Genomic DNA, 22,730 nt, shown 5'->3' with positions numbered 1-22,730 from the left:
AGTTCATTTTGTAAACACGCACAGGTAGAAGGTGAGCGAAACACGCAGCAGACTCTCGAGTTCCGTGTTCGAAAGTGTTGTAACACCCACAGCTGTTACTGCCCCACTTGACTTGACGACACTCTCCGAAACAGGAAGTCTCCGTTAACTGTCATGTTTTGCAGGCTACATACACAGGGACCCCAGCAATGGTAGGCGACGTTTATAACGTTTTTAAGGCAGTTTACCACACGTTTTAACGTTATGAATTCACCTGTTGCCGCTTGCGACTGGTGCTTACGTGTTGCAGAGTGGTGAAAATACTGTACCAAAGCATGTCCAGGTATATTTGGATACCCACAAAATATCCTACAGTTCAGGTGATTGAGAGCCTGTAGTCGTTTAGGGATCTAGTTTGTCTAACGTTTTGAAAACTGCTAATTTGGATCTATTAAATGTTAACCTCATTTGAAAGCTTTTGAATACGTAAGACCTGGACAAAGGTTTGTCTACAAAGCTGAAGAACAGCTTGTTGTTGTGCCTTCAGGCTGTAGCTTCATGGCTTAAAGAGAAAGGGCATCTTTTTTTTAAATTTATTCACATTCTCATTCTTTACGAAACAGTTTGTTTCATAGATCTTCGTGCATTTGAATATTACCTCGCTGCAGCTCTGACGTCACACCTTGAAACTTCTCAATATAGCTGCCTGCATAGTTTCAAAAGTACCACTCACTTCTAAAAAGAGAAGCAGGTTGCAGAACATGTTCAGTGGTCGGAAAGTGACGGTGTTAATTAAATAATGTTAACAATACGTTTGTTAAAAAAAATCCAAACTGAAGTTTTTGGTAGAGTTTGCATCCTTTTCGGGGTTTCAGAGTAAAAGTGGCATCCTAAGTGCAGCTTGTTTGTTCTCATTTTAACAGAAACTCTTAATGCATCGCAAATTTACACACAAACGTAGGAGAAACAATCTGTACTTATTACAACCCCGCAAACACTGACCTAAAGAATCTGTGAATTAGTAAAGAAAAAAATCTCCTAAACTTCTGACAGTTTTTTATTTTGTTTCCAGTAACGTGTTTCAAAATGAGCAAAAGAAAAGGCAAAGCGATCAGTAATGTGACCACCCTAAAGAGCCGTAGAGTTACAGCTGTGGCGACTGAAGATGCAGCAGATGATACAATTCATCAGGGACCATCTTTCCACAGGTTCACTCCCTCTGCCACAGTAAGTACACTAGTTCGCCCTTTGAGCACAGATGCTTTGTCTTTATTTCTCACTCGCTGATTTGATGTTGACAGATGTATTTATCTTTAGGGAGATATTGGCCTAATTGAAAGTATCACTCTAAAGAATTTCATGTGTCATCACTTGCTCGGTCCTTTCCAGTTTGGGCCCAATGTGAATTTCATCGTTGGCAACAATGGAAGTAAGAACAGTATCTCTAAATGTCGAGGAAACTGCTGTTGAATTTTGCTTTTGTGTTTAACATGACCCAACCCACCCAAGATATCAGGCAAACCTACAGTTTGAACTCAGTGTAAACGGTAGCCACTTTATAATCCCTTTTTTCTTTTTTCTTTTTTGGTAAACACACAATCTTTTTATCATTTAAAATCAATAAGAATACTAGTTTGTGTATTTAAGCTATGGTCACTGTGTTGACCTAATTTAACACATTGAAGCAGTAGCTGTTGAATTATATAGATAGCTATTTTAGATTACACAACTTTTAATCTTTTATACTTAAGCTTTTTTTATTTTATGACGTTCTTATTGAATAATCAATAAACCTGTTTATTATTGTCTTAAGGAGTTGTTTGATTTGCAAAATATCGGAATAAGACAAAAAAAAATGAAACGTACAAGTATATGCCATCACGTGCCCATCTCATTATCGAAAATAATTATTTGCTGGTATATCCATTAGTCATTAATCAAGTCATCCTATGTGCTATCTCCACCTGTCTGATCTCGTCTCCTTTTTTTGCAAAATTTTAGTTTTTATAGGGAATGAGCTACTACTCAGTCTCTATTACAGGAATAATGCATAAAAATACAGAAATATGTAAAATATACATCACACAGTCCACAGACATGAAAGTAAGGTTAATTGGTTGACTTAATTACCTGTAGGTGTGAATGGTTGTATGTCTTTCTGTCTCAGCCCTGAGACAGACTGATGACTTGTCCAAGGCCCAGAGATTGGCTCCAGCTCCACCACAACTCTTAATGTGATAAGTTTTTAGGATAATGAATAGACATTTGAAATGCTTTGCACAAAGTAATCTTGTTAGTTCATCTTTTGCTCAACTCTTTACTAAAAATTACTAAAACTTAGTTTACTCAAAAAAAGCCCTGCTGGTGTATTTGTATTTGTGTGGATTTGTGTATAGTTGCATGCTGTGTTTGTGATATGATTTCCATGCATTGATTAATTTTTTTAAAATTTGGTTTTCATTTTCTCTGTCAGGTGGAAAAAGTGCCATCCTGACTGCTTTGATTGTTGGCCTCGGTGGAAAGGCCACTGTCACAAACAGAGGAGTATCGCTGAAGGATTTTGTCAAGACTGGTGAAAAGTAAGTCAGTTATCCAGGGACACCCTGCAATGACAAATAAATGTCCTTACTGTGTTATTCGAAATGCTGCAAACTTGCTGTACCATTAAGAACCCCTGGTCTTAAAATGCCATTATAGTAGGTTCTGCTCTCTAGTACGGCAGACATATCGATAAAGCTAAAAAACAGAGGACCAGATGCTTACAAAATGGAAGTCTACGGTGACAGTATCTTCATTGAGCATCGAATCTCAAGTGATGGAAGTCGGATCTGCAGGCTGAGGAGCAAATCGGGTGTGTTACAGATTTTTTCTGTCTGTGGTATTACAGTTTCCCTACATTTCAGACACTACAGGCACACTTGGGAGTGGAGGCGAAGCACTTGAAGCAGACAGCGCCTCCCAATGCTGTAGACATTCTCGACCCTGGGTCAGGAATTTTCCTCTGTAAACCTGCCTGTGTGCATTTTATACACATGGCACTGTGGCACTGTTTTGTACCACCTGTGTCTTTATATTTACACTCGCAGTCGAGCTGACGTTTTTAATAACTTGTAAATGTCACTGAGTTATTTTCTTAAGAGAAGGAACATGATCTACATGTGCCATGTGGGATTGAGCTCCCTCAAAAGTTTGGTCCTAAACACTGTATGTGCCACATGATGACAATTGTTTAACTGACCATTTTAGGTAGTCAGACTCTGTTAGGTAGAAAATCACACTGCCTGGATGATCAAGCTTCCTTCTGCTGTTTGTTAATTGAGCAGGGCTGTGGTTTATACTGTTTTCCTTATTAATTTGATTAATAGGTTATTCTGGCCGGTCTTTTCCTGCTTAATGCTTAAACTGTCTAACATGCAGATTTAGACTAATGTTTATAAAATGACTAAGAATCACTTCAGTAGTTAGAGATACATTTACTGTCTGAATAACTGTCATGTGGTTTTATTTTCATCTTTATCAGGTCAACAGAGGTATGAATTCACTTCTTGTCTTACATTTTGTATTTTAGGAAAACTTATCTCAAACAAGAAGGAGGAATTGACCACCGTTTTGGACCATTTCAACATCCAGGTACTTACCGTCAGGCAACTTAGGGGTTTTTTCCTTTCCTTTACATTTTACATGCATAAATACACATGTGGTATTGATTTCGGTTTGTTGTCAACACATCATCTCTGTTACAAACTCATATTACTTTGAGGCTTCAGCAGAACATTTGTTTGTGTATTCCAGTTAGACAACCCTGTGTCCATTCTCAACCAAGAAATGAGTAAACAGTTCTTGCATTCAAAAAGTGAATCGGACAAGTATAAGGTATTTTACTGATATTATTCACATTGACCTTTGAATATCTATTTAGAGATGGTTTTTTTATAATAATTAAATGAATAATATTGTTGTTTTTTTATGAGTAGTTTTTTATGAAAGCAACTCTGCTGGAACAGATGAAGAGAGATTACATCCACATCAAACACACTAAAACAGTCACACGACAGCAGGTGGAGAGACAAGAGGAGGTAATCTATTCAAGTCTTAATGTTGTCAACAAAGAAAGTGTAAAAGACGTTGATATTTACCTGTTTTATGGGACTTATTGAAAATGTAAACACAGTGAAAGTGATCAGTATGTTTTTACAGCTAAGTGCAAAACTTTCCAACCCTTCATTTTGAAAAGGCAAAAAAGATTTAAAAATAGTAACACATTTTTCATCAACATACTCTTTAATTCATATTCAGCTAGTACAAATGCGCCTCTATCATACCAAAAACGGTCAAGGAGTATTAATAGAAAGTTATTGTAAAAAAAAAAACAAAAAAACTATATCATTGCAAAAGTTTGCTTTCCCTTCATTAAATGTTCTGTAATAATTTGTATATCCTCCCTTCACCTTTATAACCTCGTCCAACCTCTTTGGGTAACCTCTGAGCAGCATTTGTATCCTTTCAGGTGTGACTTTAGCGCATTTCTCATAATTTGGCATAATTTTTCAAGGTCTAGCAGATTGCTTGGTTGTCTGCCAAGTACAGCCTTCTTCAAAACTATATATAGGTTTTCAGTGATATTTAAGTCTGGAAACTGGGAGCTTCTGTCTGTGATGCAGACGTACAGCCCCCAAAACATCAGCGACCCTCTGCCATGTTTGACTGTGACATTATCAAGGGGGATCCCAACTGTTGCAATGATAAATGTTTTTATTAGTTAAGCATTACTTAATTTTTCTACACTCCTTGACCGTTTTGTTACTTTTGATCATAAATTAATTAATTTATTGAATCAAATGTACATTACATTCTTTTGCCGGGAAAAAAAATCAGCAAAAGTTTTTGAAAATATTTTGTGACCAGTGTCTCAAGGACCTGAAGCAAGATTTTCTACAGAGGAAAGAGCGATATGAAAATTTGTCGTCTTTCAGTGACATGAAGGTGGCTTTAGAGAATTTGAAGAAAGCGATGGCATGGTGTCTGGTAAGAATTTATCATTGTAATAAAAGATAGAAATTCTTTTAATACATTTTGAAGAATGTTTAGTGTTTTTATGAAGAGAAAGAAAATGCAGAATGATACAAAGGTGACACATCCCATTATCTTACAGTTCCTAATAAATCGTTTTCAGGTCAGGGAGAAGGAGCAGCTTGTAGAGCAGCTGAAGGAGGAAATAGAAAAGGAAGAAAATTATTCCAAACATCGGGATAACCTTCAGCTCTGTCAGGTGAGTCACAAGTGTTATTCTTCGGTTAAATTTATACAAGTGTTTAGAAATGTTGGAGCCCTTCAAACCTTCACCACTATATAAACTGGCTGTCCTTAGTTCATGGATTACATTTTAACTGCACAGTTTAAAGCCCTCAAATGAAAAACACAGGTTCTAACTTGCAAGTAATGTGTGTATAGATGTCTCCTTGTGTTTTATGTTATGTTATTTCTTATGTTTGACACAGACTAAGGTTGTACAAGTAGAGAAGAAGGTTCAGTGCATCAAAAGCAAAATGGACAGTCTAAGAGATGAACAAGACTCTCTATCAGAGGACAGACTCAAGTTGAAAGAGCAAGTGAAGGTCATTAGCAAAGCTCACAAGGAACAGGAGGTATGGACTAGGAAAGATGTCAGCCTGGTTGTCTGTGACCATGCAAAGTTATGTATTTTATTTTGAATATGTACTGTATATGAATATGTGTATGCAGTTTATATTTGTTAAAGTGACAATCTTTCCCATAGCTTGTTTATTTTCGGGCTCTGAACAAACTCAAACAATCAGAGCAGGAGCAAAACCTTCTTCAGGAAAAACTTAACAAGTCAAAAGCGAGGTAGGCCAGTAGACAACACTTAAGAAGACCTGAAGTTATATCTTTATCTTCATATTAATGCATGCATTCATTTGAAATGGTTTTCACACTGCACTTCAGTATAAGCCTGAACAGTGAGGGAGAGACAGAATATGCAAAACGACAGAAGAACCTATGTGGTCTGAAAGAGCAGCTTGCTGAGCTGGAGAACAAGTGCTCACAGCTTAATCAAGAGATCAAGAGCAAGCATCAGGCACTTTTCAAAGGAAAGGAAGAACGAGACAAGCTGAGGTACAAGAAAATTGTAAAATGTTTGACGTCACACAAACATCCTGTCAATGCGCTGTGTTCAGGGAGTAACATCAGAGTGCAAGAGTCAGTGAAATTTCATGATCAAGCTCTATTTGTTTTTTCTAGACTGGAAGAAAGAAATGTCCAGGCTTCGTACGAGTCCAAACTGAAGAGGAAGAATCAGCTCTTTGCAAGTCAATCAAACATACTCAAGCGGTTTGGAGATCATGTACCCAACCTGCTGGGTTCAATTGAAGAGGCTTATTCGACAGGACGGTTTCTCAAGAAGCCTATTGGTCCAATAGGTGACTTCCGTTTTGGGTTTTGTTGACTTGGCTGACAAAAATCTTGGTTGACAAGATTTGTTAGTACATTCATTCGTTCATCCATTCATTCATGAGACTTTATTATAATGACTAGGTTTCTCTCCCAAAAGAAAGAAAAGTGCATAAAACAATCGCTATACATAAATTCAGAAATGTATCAAACACATCACTCTATATGTCTCTCTCAAAACTTCCTGTTAAGATAATATAAGATAAGACTACAATGGGGATGAATATTTATCTCTCAGCGAAAAACCTGATAAGCACATTTCCATATAACATTTCTTTATTAACAGGACAACAGTGTTTTGTTTAATGTTGCAGATCAAACTTTCATATATTTGCAGTGAAGTAGTAAAGTTAGTTAAGTGGTTCATATTGTAGTTTACAATCTGTCCTCAGGGACATGCATCAGTCTGAAGGACCAAACATTAGCTGTAGCCGTGGAGTGTTGTCTACGAAGCTTCATGAAGGCTTTCTGCTGCGACAACTACAAGGACGAGGCAGTGCTTCAGGATTTGATGTCTCGCTATTATCCAAAGGGCAGCAGACCACAGATCATTGTCAGCCCCTTCTCAGAAAAAGTTTACAACATACATGGACGGTCAGATTTCATTTCATTGCTGCATTTAATTTTTAGGGCATTTTGCCAACACATTTTAAAACAAAATTGTATTTTCCTTTCCCTGCTGTTTTGCAGGAGAATATGTCATCCAGAATACCCATCTGTGCTGGACACAATCACAGCAACAAGCCCGGTCATCATCAACTGTCTGATTGATATGAGAGGGATAGAATCAGTTCTGATCATTAAAGTTAGTCCCGAAGACAATAAAATTGCGTGGTTGCGTTTTAGGAATTTAGTTGTTTTATTTAAATTTGAATCCATCTGACCTGTATATTTTTTGTTGGCTCACAGGAGAAAGACAAAGCGAGGAGGGTCATGCAGCAAGGCCAGCCACCTAAAAGCTGCCGCGAGGTCTTCACTGTGGAGGGAGATCAGGTGTATCCAAACCGCTACTACACGTCTGACTTCAGCATGGCCAGATATCTTGGCGGGGATCTTGAGACTGAAATAAGGTTAACAGAGCTATTTTTACACCAATATATCTGCAAGGAACATCAGCTGTGGCAAAAAAAAGAAAAAAGACCCGTCCTGAAATACAGGTTTGAACCAGCTTCTGGGAATAGCTGGAATTCTTGGGCACATTCTTGAAAGTGAGAACTGAAAACAAACGGGCAAATAACATAGAAAAGCTTTCGATTAAATGAAAAAAGCTGACTTTTCCGTGGAACTTTTACATTTTGTGAATTATCTTTCATATGAATCATATGAGAACATGTGATAGCAACCCTTAGCTTAGCATAAAGACAGGAAACGGGGAAACCATTAGATTGATTCTGTCCACAGGTAGCAAGGTAACAAGATCCAAACTATTGGCATCTGTAGATGTCAGTCAGCTACCTGTGTATTTACTGTAAGAATAGTGTCAATTTCTTCTTTTAGCTCTCAGCAAGGAAGCAAAATGGGGATATGTTCTATTTTTAAATTTAAAGCAAGAAACATGCATATGTACTGACATTACCTCAATCTTAGCCCTCTGTATTTCATACTTTCAGAGAGTGAAATACTCAGAGTTGAGGTATATTCCTTAAAGTCTAAAACCTTACGTCGAATGAAAAGAATTTTCGCTGCTTTGTGGAAACTAAAGTATTGATCCTGCTTGTCACAGTATGTTAGAGTCAGACCTAGAGAATCACCAGGCCCAGCTGTCTAGGTTTCAACTCCATGTGACCTCTGTGAATGAGGATATCGTGGACATGGAAAACAAGCTGAACAGCGCCATCATGACCCTGAAGAGGACTCAGGTCAGTCAACCATCCTCTTGATACATTTGCTGCAGAACTTGTTTTACCTTAACAATACTGCTGATTGTTTTGTTTATCATGCCACTTGTGAAAAATGTCTGATTAATCAGGTTTTTTGAAGGTCCAACTGTACATTTTTAGAATTTGTATTTTCAATGCAGGCCTCTGTGAATCATGTCAAAGCCGCAATAACGGAGCTGGAAACTGCTGGCGAGGAGCAAATCGATGACATCAGCTCCTTGGTGATAATTTATTTTCTGTATGTTCCCTTTCAAAACAGAAATAAAGCCCTCCGTGGTTTATTTAAGTCTAATGTGTTCAAATACTTCTTGAAGGAAGAAGTTGCTCAAGAGAACCAACAGAAAATCGAGGCAGAAAAGCAAACTGTGGACGAAGTGAAGACCGAACTCGACAAGCACCAGAAAATGGCAGATGACATAGACTCAAAGTACTCATCTGTTAGAGAACGGATAGATCAGCTTTCTGAGGAAATGGAGCCATTGAAGGTACAGTAGCACGTTTTTGTATCACTTTGTGCAGAGACTAAAAATAGGTCCAGAAACCAAAAGATTAACATCACACTCTTGAAGCAGACAGGTTTCTGTGGTTTTGATCTTACTTCTGTCCACTTTTAGTTTTGATCTCTGAACTGTTTGAAAGTTAAAGAAATAGAAATGTTACCAACTGGTTTTAAACTAAATTGATTATTCTGTTTTTTTTGTTTTGTTTTGTTTTTTGGCCCAAAGGATGAGCAGCTGAAGCTTGAAGCAGAGAGTGCAAAACATGAGCAAAACCTTAAGATTTTAGAAGACAAAATGATGTCTCATGAAGACAACATCCAGGCTATGAAAAGTGAACTTGGCCAAAGAGAAGAAGAGTTACAGGTAAAAACAACAAAACATTCTGCCAAGATGTTTAACAGGCGACATTTTTAGGTCTGTACTTTAGATTGTGTGCTGTTGAGGTCAGCTAGACGTTAACCTGATTAGCAAATAGTCTAGAAATTCCGAGTTGTCAGACTGTCATCAGGTGTCACGTGTGATGACAGGAATATGTGGCCAAAGCTACAAAGATCAGTCCTGAACGGCAGCAAGTGACCAGAAGCGCCAAGAGCATCGACACAGAAATCACTCGACTGAAGAGGAAGATCAAGGTGTATGAGAGCAACCACGGCGAGCAGGAGAAGGTAGTCAGGTGAGAAATGACAGACCTTCAAAACCATCTGGGACATGGGTGTTACCCCGATGGCTGATTTTTAGTTTTACTGTAGTACCTTCAAAGCATTTCTCAGAGACAAAGGTGCCTTTGAGGAAGAACGTATTTCTGTATAATGTAATAAAATGTAGCTGTAAAGCTGATTCAAATCCCTTTAAAACTGTTTCTGCGAAAAATATTTTATAACCTCCACGAAAGTAGGATTTATTTCAGGCTGTGGGTTAAGCTGGATTAGGTTCATCTAGTTGTACCTAATAAACTGGCAACTGACTGTATACTGTAGTGCAAGAAATATAAATATACAGAGGGTTACAAATTACAATTTTACATTTAAAACATGATGAATGAATATAAATTAAATATAATCCATTAATATTGACAATATACTAGAATAAAGTTATTATTAGCTACAACAGTAAAATACCACTTGCACATTAATGCACCAGTAATAATAGTATATTGATACAGTAAATTACATTCAGTGTTACATTCAGAGCTGACATTGTTCTACACTGAGTACTTGTAATACTTAAAGGGCGACTTCACCAATTTTCAACTTTCTTTGGAGCTTGCTTGCTTGGGAGCTGTGGAAAAGGAGGTTGACCGTGATTACAAACTCTATAGTGTGAGCAACAAGACGACATAATCTGAACTAAAGGTTCCTCAAAGTGATGTCATCTGGAGGCATTTTTCAGCTACAAGTAGAGAGATATTTTGGTATAGGGAAGTAAATGGAAAGTTTATTGATATTTATGTACATCTACTACCCAAACTAGAACCAAAAGAAGCAAGTTCAAAATCAGTGAAGGTGACCTTTAAGTGCATAACTTTAATCTGTAATGCAGTATTTTTAGTGAGGAGCTACAGCTTTTACTGAAGTAAATTTCTTTTCCACCCATACAACAGCCTACATGACCTTTTCAGGCCTGCTAAGCTAACTAATTAACTTAGATTACTAATTGTGGGAAGGGTTTTTATGTTATTTTAATTTATAAAGAGAAATAAGAGTCTCCCAGGTGCCTTCTGCTTTACCATTGTGACTGGGTTTCAGCTTTAGTTATCAACTGACACAGAAATTATCTTTCCTTGCCCACGGAGGTTTAACTCATCCAAAGAAATTTCTCCTGCCACTCACAGGTTCTTTACTTTATACTTCCATCTAATCTGCCCATTGGCTATCACTAAATCATCTCCTGCCCTCATTTTACATGTGCTCACTGAAGACTGAACTCAGACAAATTTGGGCTATTCCACTTTCTTCTCTCTGGCCTCATTAGGGAGTACGCCGAGGCCCTCGCTCTTTACAGAGAGAAAACCAACCAAGTGAGAGATCTGCGGCGGTTTATCAATCGACTCGATAACATCATGTCAGACAGGCAGAACAGATACAAAATAATGCGAAGGTAAACAAAAAAAAAAAACTGAAACTGAAATTCAGAAATACAGTTATAGTGCAGAGTCTGATTCTTTCTTTTTCCTTTTGAAGGTCTCTCTCTGTCAGATGCAAGTTGTACTTCAACAACTTCTTGATAAAGATGAACTGCTGTGGCTCAATGATTTTTGATCACAACAATGAGACGCTCTCAATCTCGGTATGTCTACTTAGCCGTTATTTACGGACTTATTTTTAATCATACATACTGTGCGGTGTTTTATGGCATTTATGGTTTATCACGGTTGCGTTGTGGAAGCAGAATTACTTCTGAGATATTTAATTCCGACCCAGTACCAAACTGACATAAATCTGAGTAAGACAGGATATCCTGCCGGCAAGGGGTTTAGCATGCATGTCATACTTCCTCTTTTCATGTCTCTACTTATAAATACCCAAAAGTATTTTGATTAAAAAAAAAATGGAAACAGTCATTGCCTCTTTGGATGCACACACCTGTTCTGGTACGTGTAAAGGTAAAGCCTCCAGGCAGAGAAGAGGACGCTGTGAGTGACATGAGGTCTCTGTCGGGTGGCGAGCGCTCATTCTCCACTGTCTGCTTCATGCTCTCCCTGTGGGAGATCACGGAGTCTCCCTTCAGATGCCTCGACGAGTTTGACGTTTACATGGTAAGTGCCCAAAAAATATATTAGAAACATGAAATACATTCTTGGTACAAAATTAAGAAGATTAGTTTGACATTTACTCACTTTGTCTTTTAATGCAGGATATGCACAATCGAAGAATTTCTCTGGATCTCCTCCTGGAGCTGTCCGAGCGGCAGCACCTCCGACAGTTTATTTTTATTACTCCCCTAACCACAAGGTGATTCTCTACTTAATGTCTGACCCTGTGTACATCCTGTTTTGCGTGTTCTGCCTTCAAAGTCATATGTTTGAGCTTCACTCTGCAGAATGTAGCACTAACATGAGACTCAAAATCAGTCTTCTCTGCTCTGTGCATCCCCGTCTCCCTCTTCCCTCTCCTCTCTTCAGGTATTAGTTATCATAAGATTCCAATCAATAAGAAGCTTCAAAACTTTCTAATCAATCAGAATTTATTGTTCTCTGAATGATTAGTATGAAGGTTTTTTTTTTTTTTGTGAAACCCTTTTATCATCAGGTTTCACATTTTTGTTTTCTGCATGGAGGCTGAGGAGCCACCAGAATCATTAAAATGTTCACGTTTGACCTATATATCTATAAACCAAACAAAAAATCACAGTGGTCATTAACCTGTCGGTCCCTGGTCTTTGTTTCTCTATAACTTTAACTTGTCTGTTCTTGATTTCGTCATCTAAATGCTTATTTGATTAATATATTTTACAATTGTATTCAAAATGAAAAGTTTCATTATGTTGGCACAGCCTCGCTGCCCTGTTTCTGCTCGTTTGGGTTCCTGTTGTCCCTCTTTCTATAAAGTTTTTCTTGTCTTTTCTTGTGATGTTTGATGACTGATGAACCCCTCTTTTGTGTCTTACAGTAGTCTACCTAAAACCAGTCTCATTAAAATCCACCAACTTGAAGATCCAGAAAGAAACCGAGGTGAAACGGGAGGTGAAGGTGTCTGAAACAAGCTCGAGTAACAAAAACATAAACCATTAAATGTGATAGATTTGATATGGTAATCTGCACAATTACTGTATACTTAAATATTGCTTAATCTTTTTAGGTCCACTTGGGTCTAAAGTGGAGAAGTGTCTCTGGGGACAGATAGCAACTCTCAGTTTTGGTATTAATATTTGCAATATTTAGAACAGGGCAGCTGCAGTTCTTGAAGGAAAGTTTTTAAATTATTGAATCCAGTGTTTTCAGAATTCAGGCCTTAGAATGTATTAACTCTTTTTTTTATCATTCACAAAGACTTTGGAAATGTTTTGTTGCCTGTAATGGACAGCAGCATTACAACATACATAGGAAACGGTTGCCAAGAAGCTCACCAACTCATATTGTCTCAATTTCTAAATTATTATTTTCAAAAACCTCAATTCAGATAGTGAAACCAACAACGAGTTTCCACCTTTAATGTTTAGTGTCAGTCTACAGCCTGGATTATTTCATTTGTCTGTGCTGTTCATTCAATTCTCTGCCAGTTATCTAGGTTCTGGAATAAACAGCTTTTAAGACAACAGGATGTGGGCATAGGCCAGTATTAGCCCAGGCCTCTGTAGACCTCCACACTGAAAGACACACACAATGTCTGCACATAATACTTGTGGTCGTTTTGTGCGTGTAAGCAGTAGTTTCTCCTGTCTGACTGTGCTCTGTGGTTTTAAAACAGGAAATAAAATAAGACCAGGCATTTCATACCATGGTCTTGGCCCAGGTAGGGTCCCTCTTCCTCTGAGGGGCTTTGCCCTGAAAGGCTGTTCAGTAATGCACACCTGGGTCCTGGTTACAGTTAATGAATAATTACATTTGTATGAATTATCGTTATTTACGGGTGTGAATTGTAGAGAAATTAATGTAATAATAGTTGTAGTTCTTGTACTAGTACTGTAGTAGTGTAGTTGTTGTTGTAGCACTACAACAAATAGTTGTAGTTCTTTTGTGTTTTCTAAAACTATGTGGTGTTAAAAAAGGTTTTTAAAGGCTTTAATGCAGAAATCTGTTTTACTGCCGGGTGGGGGGTGGGGGGGTTAAATTACTGGGGATCTCATTAATTGGGGCACTTTTTAGTTGTGAACACATTTTATACACTGGTGTGATTTTAAAAAAGTATTTATGGGGAATAATAACAAAACAAAAGATTGAGTGTTACATGCCACAAAGGTCTTACATTGTACAACCGGTTTGTGCTCACTAGATAGAGTGTAAGACAATGATGGGTGTTATTTGAATTTTTGTGACATTTTATGACATTTTATAGTCAACGTGGGTCTGATTAAATCAGGTGATAATTCCAGTATCTTTTGGCAGTTTTAGTCGATGCCTTATAATGCGTATCTTAAAAATGCTACAATGAAAGTCTTTTGAAATGTTTTGGTCTTTTATTGTACCTCAGGAGTCTGGTACCAAACACACTCTACTCAGCGTGTCAGTGTTATTAATTTGTGCAACAGGCAATTTGTAAGTTTGCTCTTTATCGCTGTTTATAGTTGATTGATTGTCATTTGGTGGCTGTAACAGTATTGTTTGTAGAAAAAAAAGCATCCCATTAAATGTTACCCTTTACCCTTAACCTGTAAGAACTTCGTTGTGGATCGTGTCTTAAACACACACAAACACACGCATGCACACACACACACACACACACACGAGACTATTCATTCATGCATTTCATTTATCTGTCTGTACCCAGCAACATACTATATATTCAAAAGTGTCTAAAAGCAAAAGCCATTTTCTGTCTCCATAAACTGCACCTGCTAGATTGTGTCTTTTGAAAAAGCCTGTTGATGGTTTATTCTTTTTAATCACTACAGAATTAAGTTTGGGTGCAACACATGCCACATGTTAAAAAAAAAAAAAAAAAAAAATATATAAAAAAAAAAAAAATACAGTTACTTGTATTGTGGTTTTTCGTATTTGATATAAACATTTACTAGACAAAGAATCCGACATGGTGACTGGACTGAAATGTATGAAGAATATACAGTAGACATTGAGAGTTGGTTTCAGATACGTTATAGACAGAACAGTGAAAAGCTTCTGCAACCTCCACTAGTTCAAGTGGACTACAAGCAGACACTCAGTCCATGCTTGCATAGCCTAGAAAGTGGGAAGCAAAACTGTTGAAAGAGAATTTCTGCAAGAACCTTAACCACGTGATCAAGTCGCTGCTGTCTCACACTGAAACGCTCTTTCAAAAGCTTTATCAAGCACCTCCCTTTGAGTTCCCTTGAATCATTTATGATCACTGCATACGGAAACAAATGATAAGATGAGACCTTTCAGTTACAAAGATTCTCCCCTAAAAAAAAAAAAAAAAAAAGGTTTTAGGAATGCAATGTGTCTAGTAAACATATACGGCTTTTGTCTGCTTTTTTTGCTGTAGCCCCTCTCCAGAGGTCCCTGGCCCAGAGAGCAAGCAGCATCAAAGTCAAAAGCCAAGACTGTACTCATTTTGCAGTGCTCATAATTTCTGTAAACATGTTGATGTGTAATCAAATGTGCAGCCTTGAAAAAGAAGCCAATTTGGAATCATTGTGAGGAACAATGCATGTGTACTCAGCCTAATGACAGCTGTAATTCTTCCCTCTAGATTAAGTGGCAGCAGTACATTAAGGGAAATGCTCCATAAACACAATTCTGCTCATCCCAGTAGCAAAACATTACACAATGTTTCTGTGAACGCTCCTCCTCAGAGATTAACGCACAACTGCAACCCTAAGTCCTCCAAAAAAGTGTCACACATATACATGTATTGAATGGAGGGAAGCATGCTCCCAGGTTACTGGAGGTGAACTAATGGTCTGATGAGCCACATACTGTACATCCCATGCAACAATACTAAATGAATTTCTGAGGGTTTCTCTTTTATAACCACCTAAAGATGCAAAAGGTAAGAGATTATATTTTTGACACATAATATATGCATGCAAAGAACCTACTCTTCTTGATTCCATCGTGTGAAAACATCTGGAACAGACAGGAGACTCTATTTTTCCAGGAGCTCAACAAGTCTGGTTAGTAGAGACAGTTACAATTATAATAGGAATTATTGATTTGTTACTATCATGGTAAGCATACAGTATTTTCAGCAGTGAACACCGGGGATCCTAAATACTGTAGGAACATAATTTAATGCAGTGCTCCACTGATATACAAGCTATGGTTGGATGGGAATGTATAGGGTTACTGTGCACAAATCACATCGGCATGTTCTGAGATAGAAATGTATGATATCTTATAGCTATGTTCAAAATTATTCAGCATCTGACATTCTCATGCATACAACCACAAGAAGCGAGTCCATTGAAAAATAGTCCAAGCATTGGTTTTTTTTTTCCTGTGGAAATGGCAGAGAACCTAATGAGACATTAAAACATGTGCTGCTGTCCAGAGTGTGTGTGGATTACAGACGGGGAGAGGAACGAGCAGGGAGGGCTCACTTCTGCATGTCACACTGCAACAGGAGCACGATGGACGGGTCGCTCTTCGCCGCCTCTTTGAACTCTTCCAATGAGATCTGGTCGTCGTTGTTCTTATCCATTTTGCTGAAGATCTTGTCCACCCGCTGTTCTGGGGTCAAACCATCCTCGTTCATCTTCATCATGATCACGGTGCCCACCATTTTGTAGATGGCCTGTGGGTGAGGCGCAGTGAGAAATGAGCAGAGGATTGTGTTTTATCACGCAACCCAGTGGGGGTTACATAAGTTAATTTTTTTTAACAGAGACATCAGTCAGTGATTCTTAGGCAGGGGTACTTGTACCCTGGTCGTTTTGGTGTGTGTGGAAAGCTAAACTCATGACTTCCTTTTACTGTAAGAATAGTAGCTCAAAGGGCGTGACCACTGATTTTCAGCTTACTTTCTGTTCTGTTTTAGAGATGGGGTCTACATCAATGGAATTAAACCTCCCTCTACCTTATCCATTTTAAAATAGGTCTTTGCCTCAAGCTAAACATTCCTCGACCAGACATCACCTGGCGGAGTTTTTCAATTCAAACTATCTGGTTGCTCGTACTGTACAACTGTGATTGTGGTCTTTGTAGAGGTGCCCCAACACTCCTCCAAATCACATGATTTTAAAAAAAAATCCTCTCGATGACATCATCGGGAGGATTTTTTAGTTTTTCCATTGGTAGCAGAGGCATAATCCATCCATCCATTATCTTATGCTTGTCCTGAGTCGGGTCACGGTAGCAGCAGGTTCAACAAGGCATTGCAGACATCCTTCTCCACAGCAACATTTTTCTGCTCCTCTGGTGGGATTTCGAGGCGTTTCCAGGCCAGATGGGATATATAAACCCTCCAACATGCTATGGGTCTACCACGGGGTCTATGGGTCCATTCCATGACTGGAATACCTCCAGCAGGAGGAATTCTTATTTAATGGCAGAACCACCTCAACTGACTTAACACGAAGGATCACGGACTCTATTCCAAGCTCCCTTCGGATGTCAGAACTGCGTACCCTATCTCTAAGCCTGAGACCAGCCACCCTTCGCAGGAAACTCATTTCGGCCGCTTGTACTCGGGATCATATTCTTTCGGTCATAACCAAGGCTCATGGCCATAGGTGAGGGTTGGAATGTAGATTGATTGGTAAATTGAGAGCCTCGCCTTGCGGCTTTGCTCCCTCTTCACCACAACGGTTGTGCTGACACTGCACCAATCTTCCTGTCAATCTCAGAATCCATTTTACCCTCATTCATGAACAAGACCCCAAGATACTTAAACTCCTTCACTTGGGGCAGTGACTCACTTGTAGCCCAAAAGGGGAAATCCACCATTTTACAGATGAGAATCATGTCCTCAGACTTGGAGGTGCTGACCCACATCCCAGCTGCTTCAGACTCGGCTGTAAACCATCCCAGTGCATGCTGAAGGTCACAGTCTGATTAGGCCAGCAGAACCACATCATCTGCAAAAAGCAGAGAAGGGATTCTGAGGTCCCCAACCCGGACACTCTTCTCTTCCTGGCTGCTTCTAGAAATCCTTTCCATGAAAATCACAAAAAGGATCAGTGACAAAGGGCAACACTGACATCCACTGGGATTGTGGATGACTCGACCCAGGGGTCTCCCGATTCATCAGACAAGTACTGGCAGGCCAGAAGGACTGCGGGGTCGGGTGGTTACAAATCTAAACTTGAGTGTGGGAGGACTTTGGAGAGACTATGGCTGTATTTAGCAGGGAAGGAGAACTGCTGATCCAGACAGGGGATATTGTCGGACCTCTCGTCACCCAAGTGTCAAAGACATGCAGCCTCAAATCTGATGGTAAGACCACAAAGTCGATCCTAAGGTTTTCTGGTACCAGGTTTGCTTGTGAGCCAGGCAAATCAGGCAGCTCACCCAAGGTCCCCTGCATACTGCTGTTTGGTGCATATGCACAAACCACAGCCAGGGCCTTCCCCTCAGCACCTTTAGCCGCATAGAGGCGACCCTCTTGTTCCTTGGGGAAAACTCCAACACTGCAGCACTTAGAAAGGGACTTTGAATATCCTTACACTTGCCCGGTAACTCTGAGCAACTCCAGAATAGGAAAGAGTCCAACCCCTCTCCAGGAGTTTGGTTCCAGAGCCAGTAGTGTGTGTAGAGGTAAGCCCAACTATATCTAGTATGAATCGCTTAACCTTTCGCACCAGCTCCAGCTCCATCCTAATCAGAGAGGTGACATTCCACATTCCCATAACCAGCCTACGAAGCCTTGGATCAGCAAGCCTAGACTTCCTGCCTTGCCTGTCACCTGGCTTGCATGGCACCCGACTCTGATTTCTATCACTGTTGCTGGTGGGCCGACAAGGTGCTGGCTCCGTGTTGTTTCTTCAGGCTGGGTCTGTCCAGGCCCCAGGGGCAAAGGTCCAGCCACCAGAGGCTTGCGGACGAGTTACACTCCCAGGTCTGGCTCCAGAAGGGTGCCCCCATCTCCCTATTCTAGGCAAGGTACCAAATTCCCAAACTGACATATCATCAGGGTTTATCTGAACCACACTTTGTTTGGCCTCTCCTCTGAGACCACTTTGCCTTGGGAGACCGTACCAGGGGCTATTGCCCTCGAAATCACAGGTCCCAGGATTAAAGGGACACATAAACCCATCCACTACAGTAAGGAAGCGATTCGTAGAGTGAGAGAGAGAGAACTGAATGGCAAAAAGGAGGTTAAATAGTTATTTTACATTTACTACCCAAACTACAACCATAAGAAGCAAATACCAAACATGTGAATTTAACCTTTAAGTAAAACTAATATTAACAAATATGGGCTAATACACATATGTATGTTACAGAAAATACAACTACAAATTTGTGCGATGCTCACACATTTACTACACCTTAAGTTGCCCATCCACCTAAATACTGAATTGCAAATAACAAACAGATAATTAAAATAAATGTAAGGTATTAAAAGCACAATTGCTTTGCGTATTGCTTAAATAATCAAACAGTTAAAACATTTGAATGTAAGAAAAGGTTACAATTTTCAAGTTAAAATTAATGAATACTGTTAAAGTAGCTAGTAAAACCCTTAAAAAGTAAAGGATACATGGTGGTAATATGCCACTCAAAGTGGTAGTATTATAACTTATCATAAACATAAACATTAACAGTTTAGTTGTGTTAAACTATTTTACAAATAATTTATTAATCTACTTCCATATTTCTTTTAATAGAGTATGTTGTATTTGTAGTTTGACAAATGTCAGAGCAGTTGAGTGGATCTGATGCAACCACTGGTGCACGCAGCACATTCATTACTACAGGAATTGTCTGCACACTCAAATATCACTGAGACATATCAAATTTACTGTATTTTACTGGTTGTGTTTATACAAATGGCCTTATGTAATTCAGTACAACTGCAGTCTTGTCGTTATGAAGCTGTGTCTCTAGGTACTGCAGGTGTGCAGGAGGCTGATAATAAAACAAAACAGGGCCAGTCCCCTGATGAGCAAGGGCTTAATGACCTGATAATCCCTTACCTCGATTATCTCCAGCATCTCCACTCTGGTGATTTTGCCGTCACCATCCAGGTCGTACATGTTGAAGGCCCAGTTAAGTTTCTGCTCAAAGCTGCCGCGGGACGTGATGGACAAAGCACAGATGAACTCTCGGAAATCAATGGTCCCGTCGCTGTTTTTGTCAAAGGTTCTGAAGGCGTGTTGTGCAAATTTTGATGCATCGCCATACGGAAAGAACTGCAAACGTCAGAGAGATGTGTTCAATGATTCAACTTTGACTTCGATACGGCTTAAAGGCTGTTGGTAGAGTAGGAACTGTGCCAGTTTTATAATGGAAAAGAGCTACAGCTTGATTAAATTTTCTAAAGAAGCAGTTCACACACACCTTGACATACAGCTGCTGGAACTCCTCCAGGTTCAGCCTGCCACTGGGGCAGTCTTTCAGGAAGCCTTTGTACCACTGCTTCAGCTCGTGTTCATTAAACTCTGTGTTCTTCACCAGATCCTCCATCACCTCGGGGGTCAGCTTGCTATTCTGCTTTCCCATGGTTCCTGTGGTGCAAGAACACGTAAATAATGCATTTATAAACGTTTGCGTTTCGAACATCTCAAGCCCAGTGCAGAAAACCACCTTTTTCAAATCCCACTTGAAACATGAGGACAGAGAGTAAATGTGTGTGTGTGTGTGTGTATCTGTTTGGATGGCAGAAAATATGTCCCTGGCGTTTGTGTTCTATTTCTGTCCCCTCAGCCTGTTCGTGCCAGAGTCTGTGGCCCGGGTAGCACTGACCTGGATCATCACTGTCAGAGCAGATCCAGTTCATCAAATGTTCAATCGCTTCTATCAAGTTTCCACTGCAAATACTGTCCCATTCCCTGACAATGACTGCAAGGACTGCACTTTGTTGTCGTAGAGACCCTACTGCAGTAAATCCAGATACCTGAAGAAGGATAATGTGCAGGAGCACATAGCAGGCCCACTTTAATCTGGATCAGTCGGAAATATAGCTTATAACTGAGCCCTCTATGTGTATTTAAGCCAGATGTGGGCAATCCACATCCCTATCAGCCTGCAGCAGCAATCACACCAAGTTGAACAACTACAGCAGACCAAAATGTCAGAAGTCCCAGATTCATTAATTATTCACTCAGGATGTGTCAAATTACAGAGGACAGGAATGCGTCAATTCCTAATACACGATTTAAGTGTGATGAGACGGTGAAATATTATTTGCATATTCAAACACAGGCCACTGGGGGAATGTCCACCACTTAAGACCAACTAACATGTGGTCCACGTCTCTGCAGCAGCACGACAGCAAGCTGGACGAATCCACCACATCACTGCATTGGCTCGGGCCTTCCACAACAAACAGCGGAGATGTGCACTGCAGCCAAAATCAGTGCAAACCGCAGCCTTTAATGTTCATCCCCTGCATGTCACACAACCAACCCTGACCTGCACGGTTGATAATTAGACGAACTGATCTTTGGTTGAGTCTCTAAAAGAGGCTTCGGCGAATGACCTTGAGGACCAACATTTTGCAGGAGGATGAGAAAACGAGAGGGTTTCTCTCGGAGCACTGAGCCGAGACAGCGGCTCGACACCGTGTCCGACTGCGGTGTTTTAGAGAAATGTCCGCCGCACATCGTGCAGGCCATGGGTACGAATGACTTGTTCTGCCCGTACACAGGCCAACAGATGCAGTTTTATTTTCACGCTTTGGGCAATGACATCTGAGTTAATGCTATTAGAGCAAACCACCTCCTGTGCGCGCACAGAGGGAGACGCTGCTGCATTCCGATGGAAACGACGCAGTGAGAGTCTTTTCAGATTAGACATCCTAATGACATCTTTCCATGCGCATCGGACCGAAAACCATGTCAAAATTTCATAACAAGGCAGAGCTTATTGCTTTTTAAATCACAAGACGTGTCCCCCGGTGCTTCGGCAGAGTCGCAATGAACGCGCAAGAAAGCCAATTAATTGCGCAAATGTTGATGACATTTCTGTTAATTCGCCAAAAGCTCCCTAGTTGCTTTATTTCAGTTTTTCCGTGGTTGTTTCCAGGCAAAACACTGAAGCTTTATTTTAAGGGATGCGCAGGTGCCTGTGCGCCAGCCTCCTGCTCGATCCCATTCAATCAAACACAAGTAAAATAGGAAAAACAACTCGTGACACGTTAAAACAAACCATTCGCTGTTTGCGGCATCTCTAATCCGAAGATGTAAGACCAACATGCACACCTGAAGACAATCACTTCTTACCTTTTCACGGTCTGTATTTGGTGATTCTCAATCGGAATAAATCTGCTCTGGCTCCTGCAAAGTACAGAAAACCCCCTTCAAATGGAAACGCTTGCCCGAAAAGGGATTATTCTCAACACTGCTCGCTCCCTTGAAAAAAAACCCACCCCGATAATGATGTTTTTTTCAGGATTTTCCCGACGTTATTCCAGATGAGGCGCAGCAGGGACCGTTCCCACGGCAGTCTTTGGTTATGCGACTACAGGAGCGCAGCGTCACCCGTGTGCATCACAGCCTGATCATAAGTTCACTGCTGCTCCGCTGCTCGGTTTGGGTTCAGCTGGATCCTGGCACGTTACAGCCAGATCCTTCACCCTGATGGGGGTGGTCAGCCTGAGATTTCACCATCAGGAAATAAACATATAGGGGCGCAAGACTGAGAGAAAATGTTATGGCACATGTTAATTAATTAACTTAGAAGGGATTTGGAATTAATAAAGGGTGAAATATTTTAGTCCTATGGTCAGTAAACGTAGCTTTAAGAAGTATAATAGGTTTTGATGGATAGACCAAAAGTCGAAAACCAACCGGGGGCCCCTGAGAGCCACATGTTCATAATATCATCATTGAAAAAAATGATTTGAAAGTTTTATTTTTAGATTTTCATTCAAATGTCTAACTTTATTTCGTGTAATATTTCCATATTTTTGCTGTACTTCTCACCAATGTGAAAATGTACACAAGGTCCATTTAGCTGTTCAGAGAGCTTTCAACCATATCCCCGGTCTTCTCCTAACAGCACGTGTGCCCAAGGTCATAAATGAATCATGCAGATTTCATATTTGCTGTCAATGTATTTTTAATACCTTCTGTACACCAGTGGGAAATAAAAGTCTAGTGAGATCACGCTAAATCCGTTATTTGTTTTGCTGTAGTAAAGTGTTTCAAGCTAATGATA

General features: G+C 39.9%; 2 protein-coding genes across 2 annotated transcripts; one reads left to right on the top strand and one right to left on the bottom strand.

The window, feature by feature from the left end:
* Positions 1-56: 56 nt before the first annotated feature.
* On the top strand, positions 57-14,136 carry smc6 (structural maintenance of chromosomes 6). The gene is made up of 27 exons (XM_067480296.1): positions 57-191; positions 1,052-1,206; positions 1,297-1,408; positions 2,453-2,558; positions 2,694-2,830; positions 3,548-3,609; positions 3,772-3,852; positions 3,954-4,055; positions 4,885-5,004; positions 5,153-5,248; positions 5,478-5,624; positions 5,756-5,844; positions 5,944-6,114; positions 6,241-6,419; positions 6,843-7,044; positions 7,141-7,255; positions 7,360-7,520; positions 8,174-8,309; positions 8,471-8,551; positions 8,645-8,815; positions 9,056-9,193; positions 9,358-9,503; positions 10,802-10,927; positions 11,011-11,116; positions 11,433-11,585; positions 11,684-11,781; positions 12,439-14,136. The coding sequence occupies exons 2-27, from the start codon at positions 1,066-1,068 to the stop codon at positions 12,524-12,526; spliced, it is 3,264 nt and encodes a 1,087-aa protein (XP_067336397.1). The 5' UTR covers positions 57-191; positions 1,052-1,065; the 3' UTR covers positions 12,527-14,136.
* A 346-nt stretch (positions 14,137-14,482) lies between these two features.
* On the bottom strand, positions 14,483-22,131 carry vsnl1b (visinin-like 1b). Its single transcript, XM_067480324.1, has 4 exons — positions 21,794-22,131; positions 19,911-20,077; positions 19,547-19,762; positions 14,483-16,203 (listed from the first exon to the last, which is right to left on the bottom strand). Exons 2-4 carry the CDS (start codon positions 20,070-20,072, stop codon positions 16,006-16,008), a joined length of 576 nt encoding a protein of 191 aa, XP_067336425.1. The 5' UTR covers positions 20,073-20,077; positions 21,794-22,131; the 3' UTR covers positions 14,483-16,005.
* Positions 22,132-22,730: the final 599 nt, after the last annotated feature.

This window comes from Channa argus, chromosome 16 (assembly GCF_033026475.1).
Source record: "Channa argus isolate prfri chromosome 16, Channa argus male v1.0, whole genome shotgun sequence".
In the NCBI taxonomy this organism is placed as follows: Eukaryota; Metazoa; Chordata; class Actinopteri; order Anabantiformes; family Channidae; genus Channa; species Channa argus.
Note: the sequence above shows the minus strand (reverse complement) of the source record. Positions and strands in the feature narration are given on the sequence as shown.

What these genes read in the sequence shown, in the direction of transcription:
- smc6 (XM_067480296.1), top strand. Translation starts at nt 1,066, where the DNA reads ATGAGCAAAAGAAAAGGCAAAGCGATCAGTAATGTGACCACCCTAAAG. An exon ending in ATAACCTTCAGCTCTGTCAG is followed by an intron (nt 5,249 to 5,477) that starts GTGAGTCACAAG and finishes TGTTTGACACAG; the next exon opens with ACTAAGGTTGTACAAGTAGA. An exon ending in AGGAAATGGAGCCATTGAAG is followed by an intron (nt 8,816 to 9,055) that starts GTACAGTAGCAC and finishes TTTGGCCCAAAG; the next exon opens with GATGAGCAGCTGAAGCTTGA.
- vsnl1b (XM_067480324.1), bottom strand. Translation starts at nt 20,072, where the DNA reads ATGGGAAAGCAGAATAGCAAGCTGACCCCCGAGGTGATGGAGGATCTG. An exon ending in TCCAGCAGCTGTATGTCAAG is followed by an intron (nt 19,763 to 19,910) that starts GTGTGTGTGAAC and finishes TGACGTTTGCAG; the next exon opens with TTCTTTCCGTATGGCGATGC. An exon ending in AGATGCTGGAGATAATCGAG is followed by an intron (nt 16,204 to 19,546) that starts GTAAGGGATTAT and finishes CCTCACCCACAG; the next exon opens with GCCATCTACAAAATGGTGGG.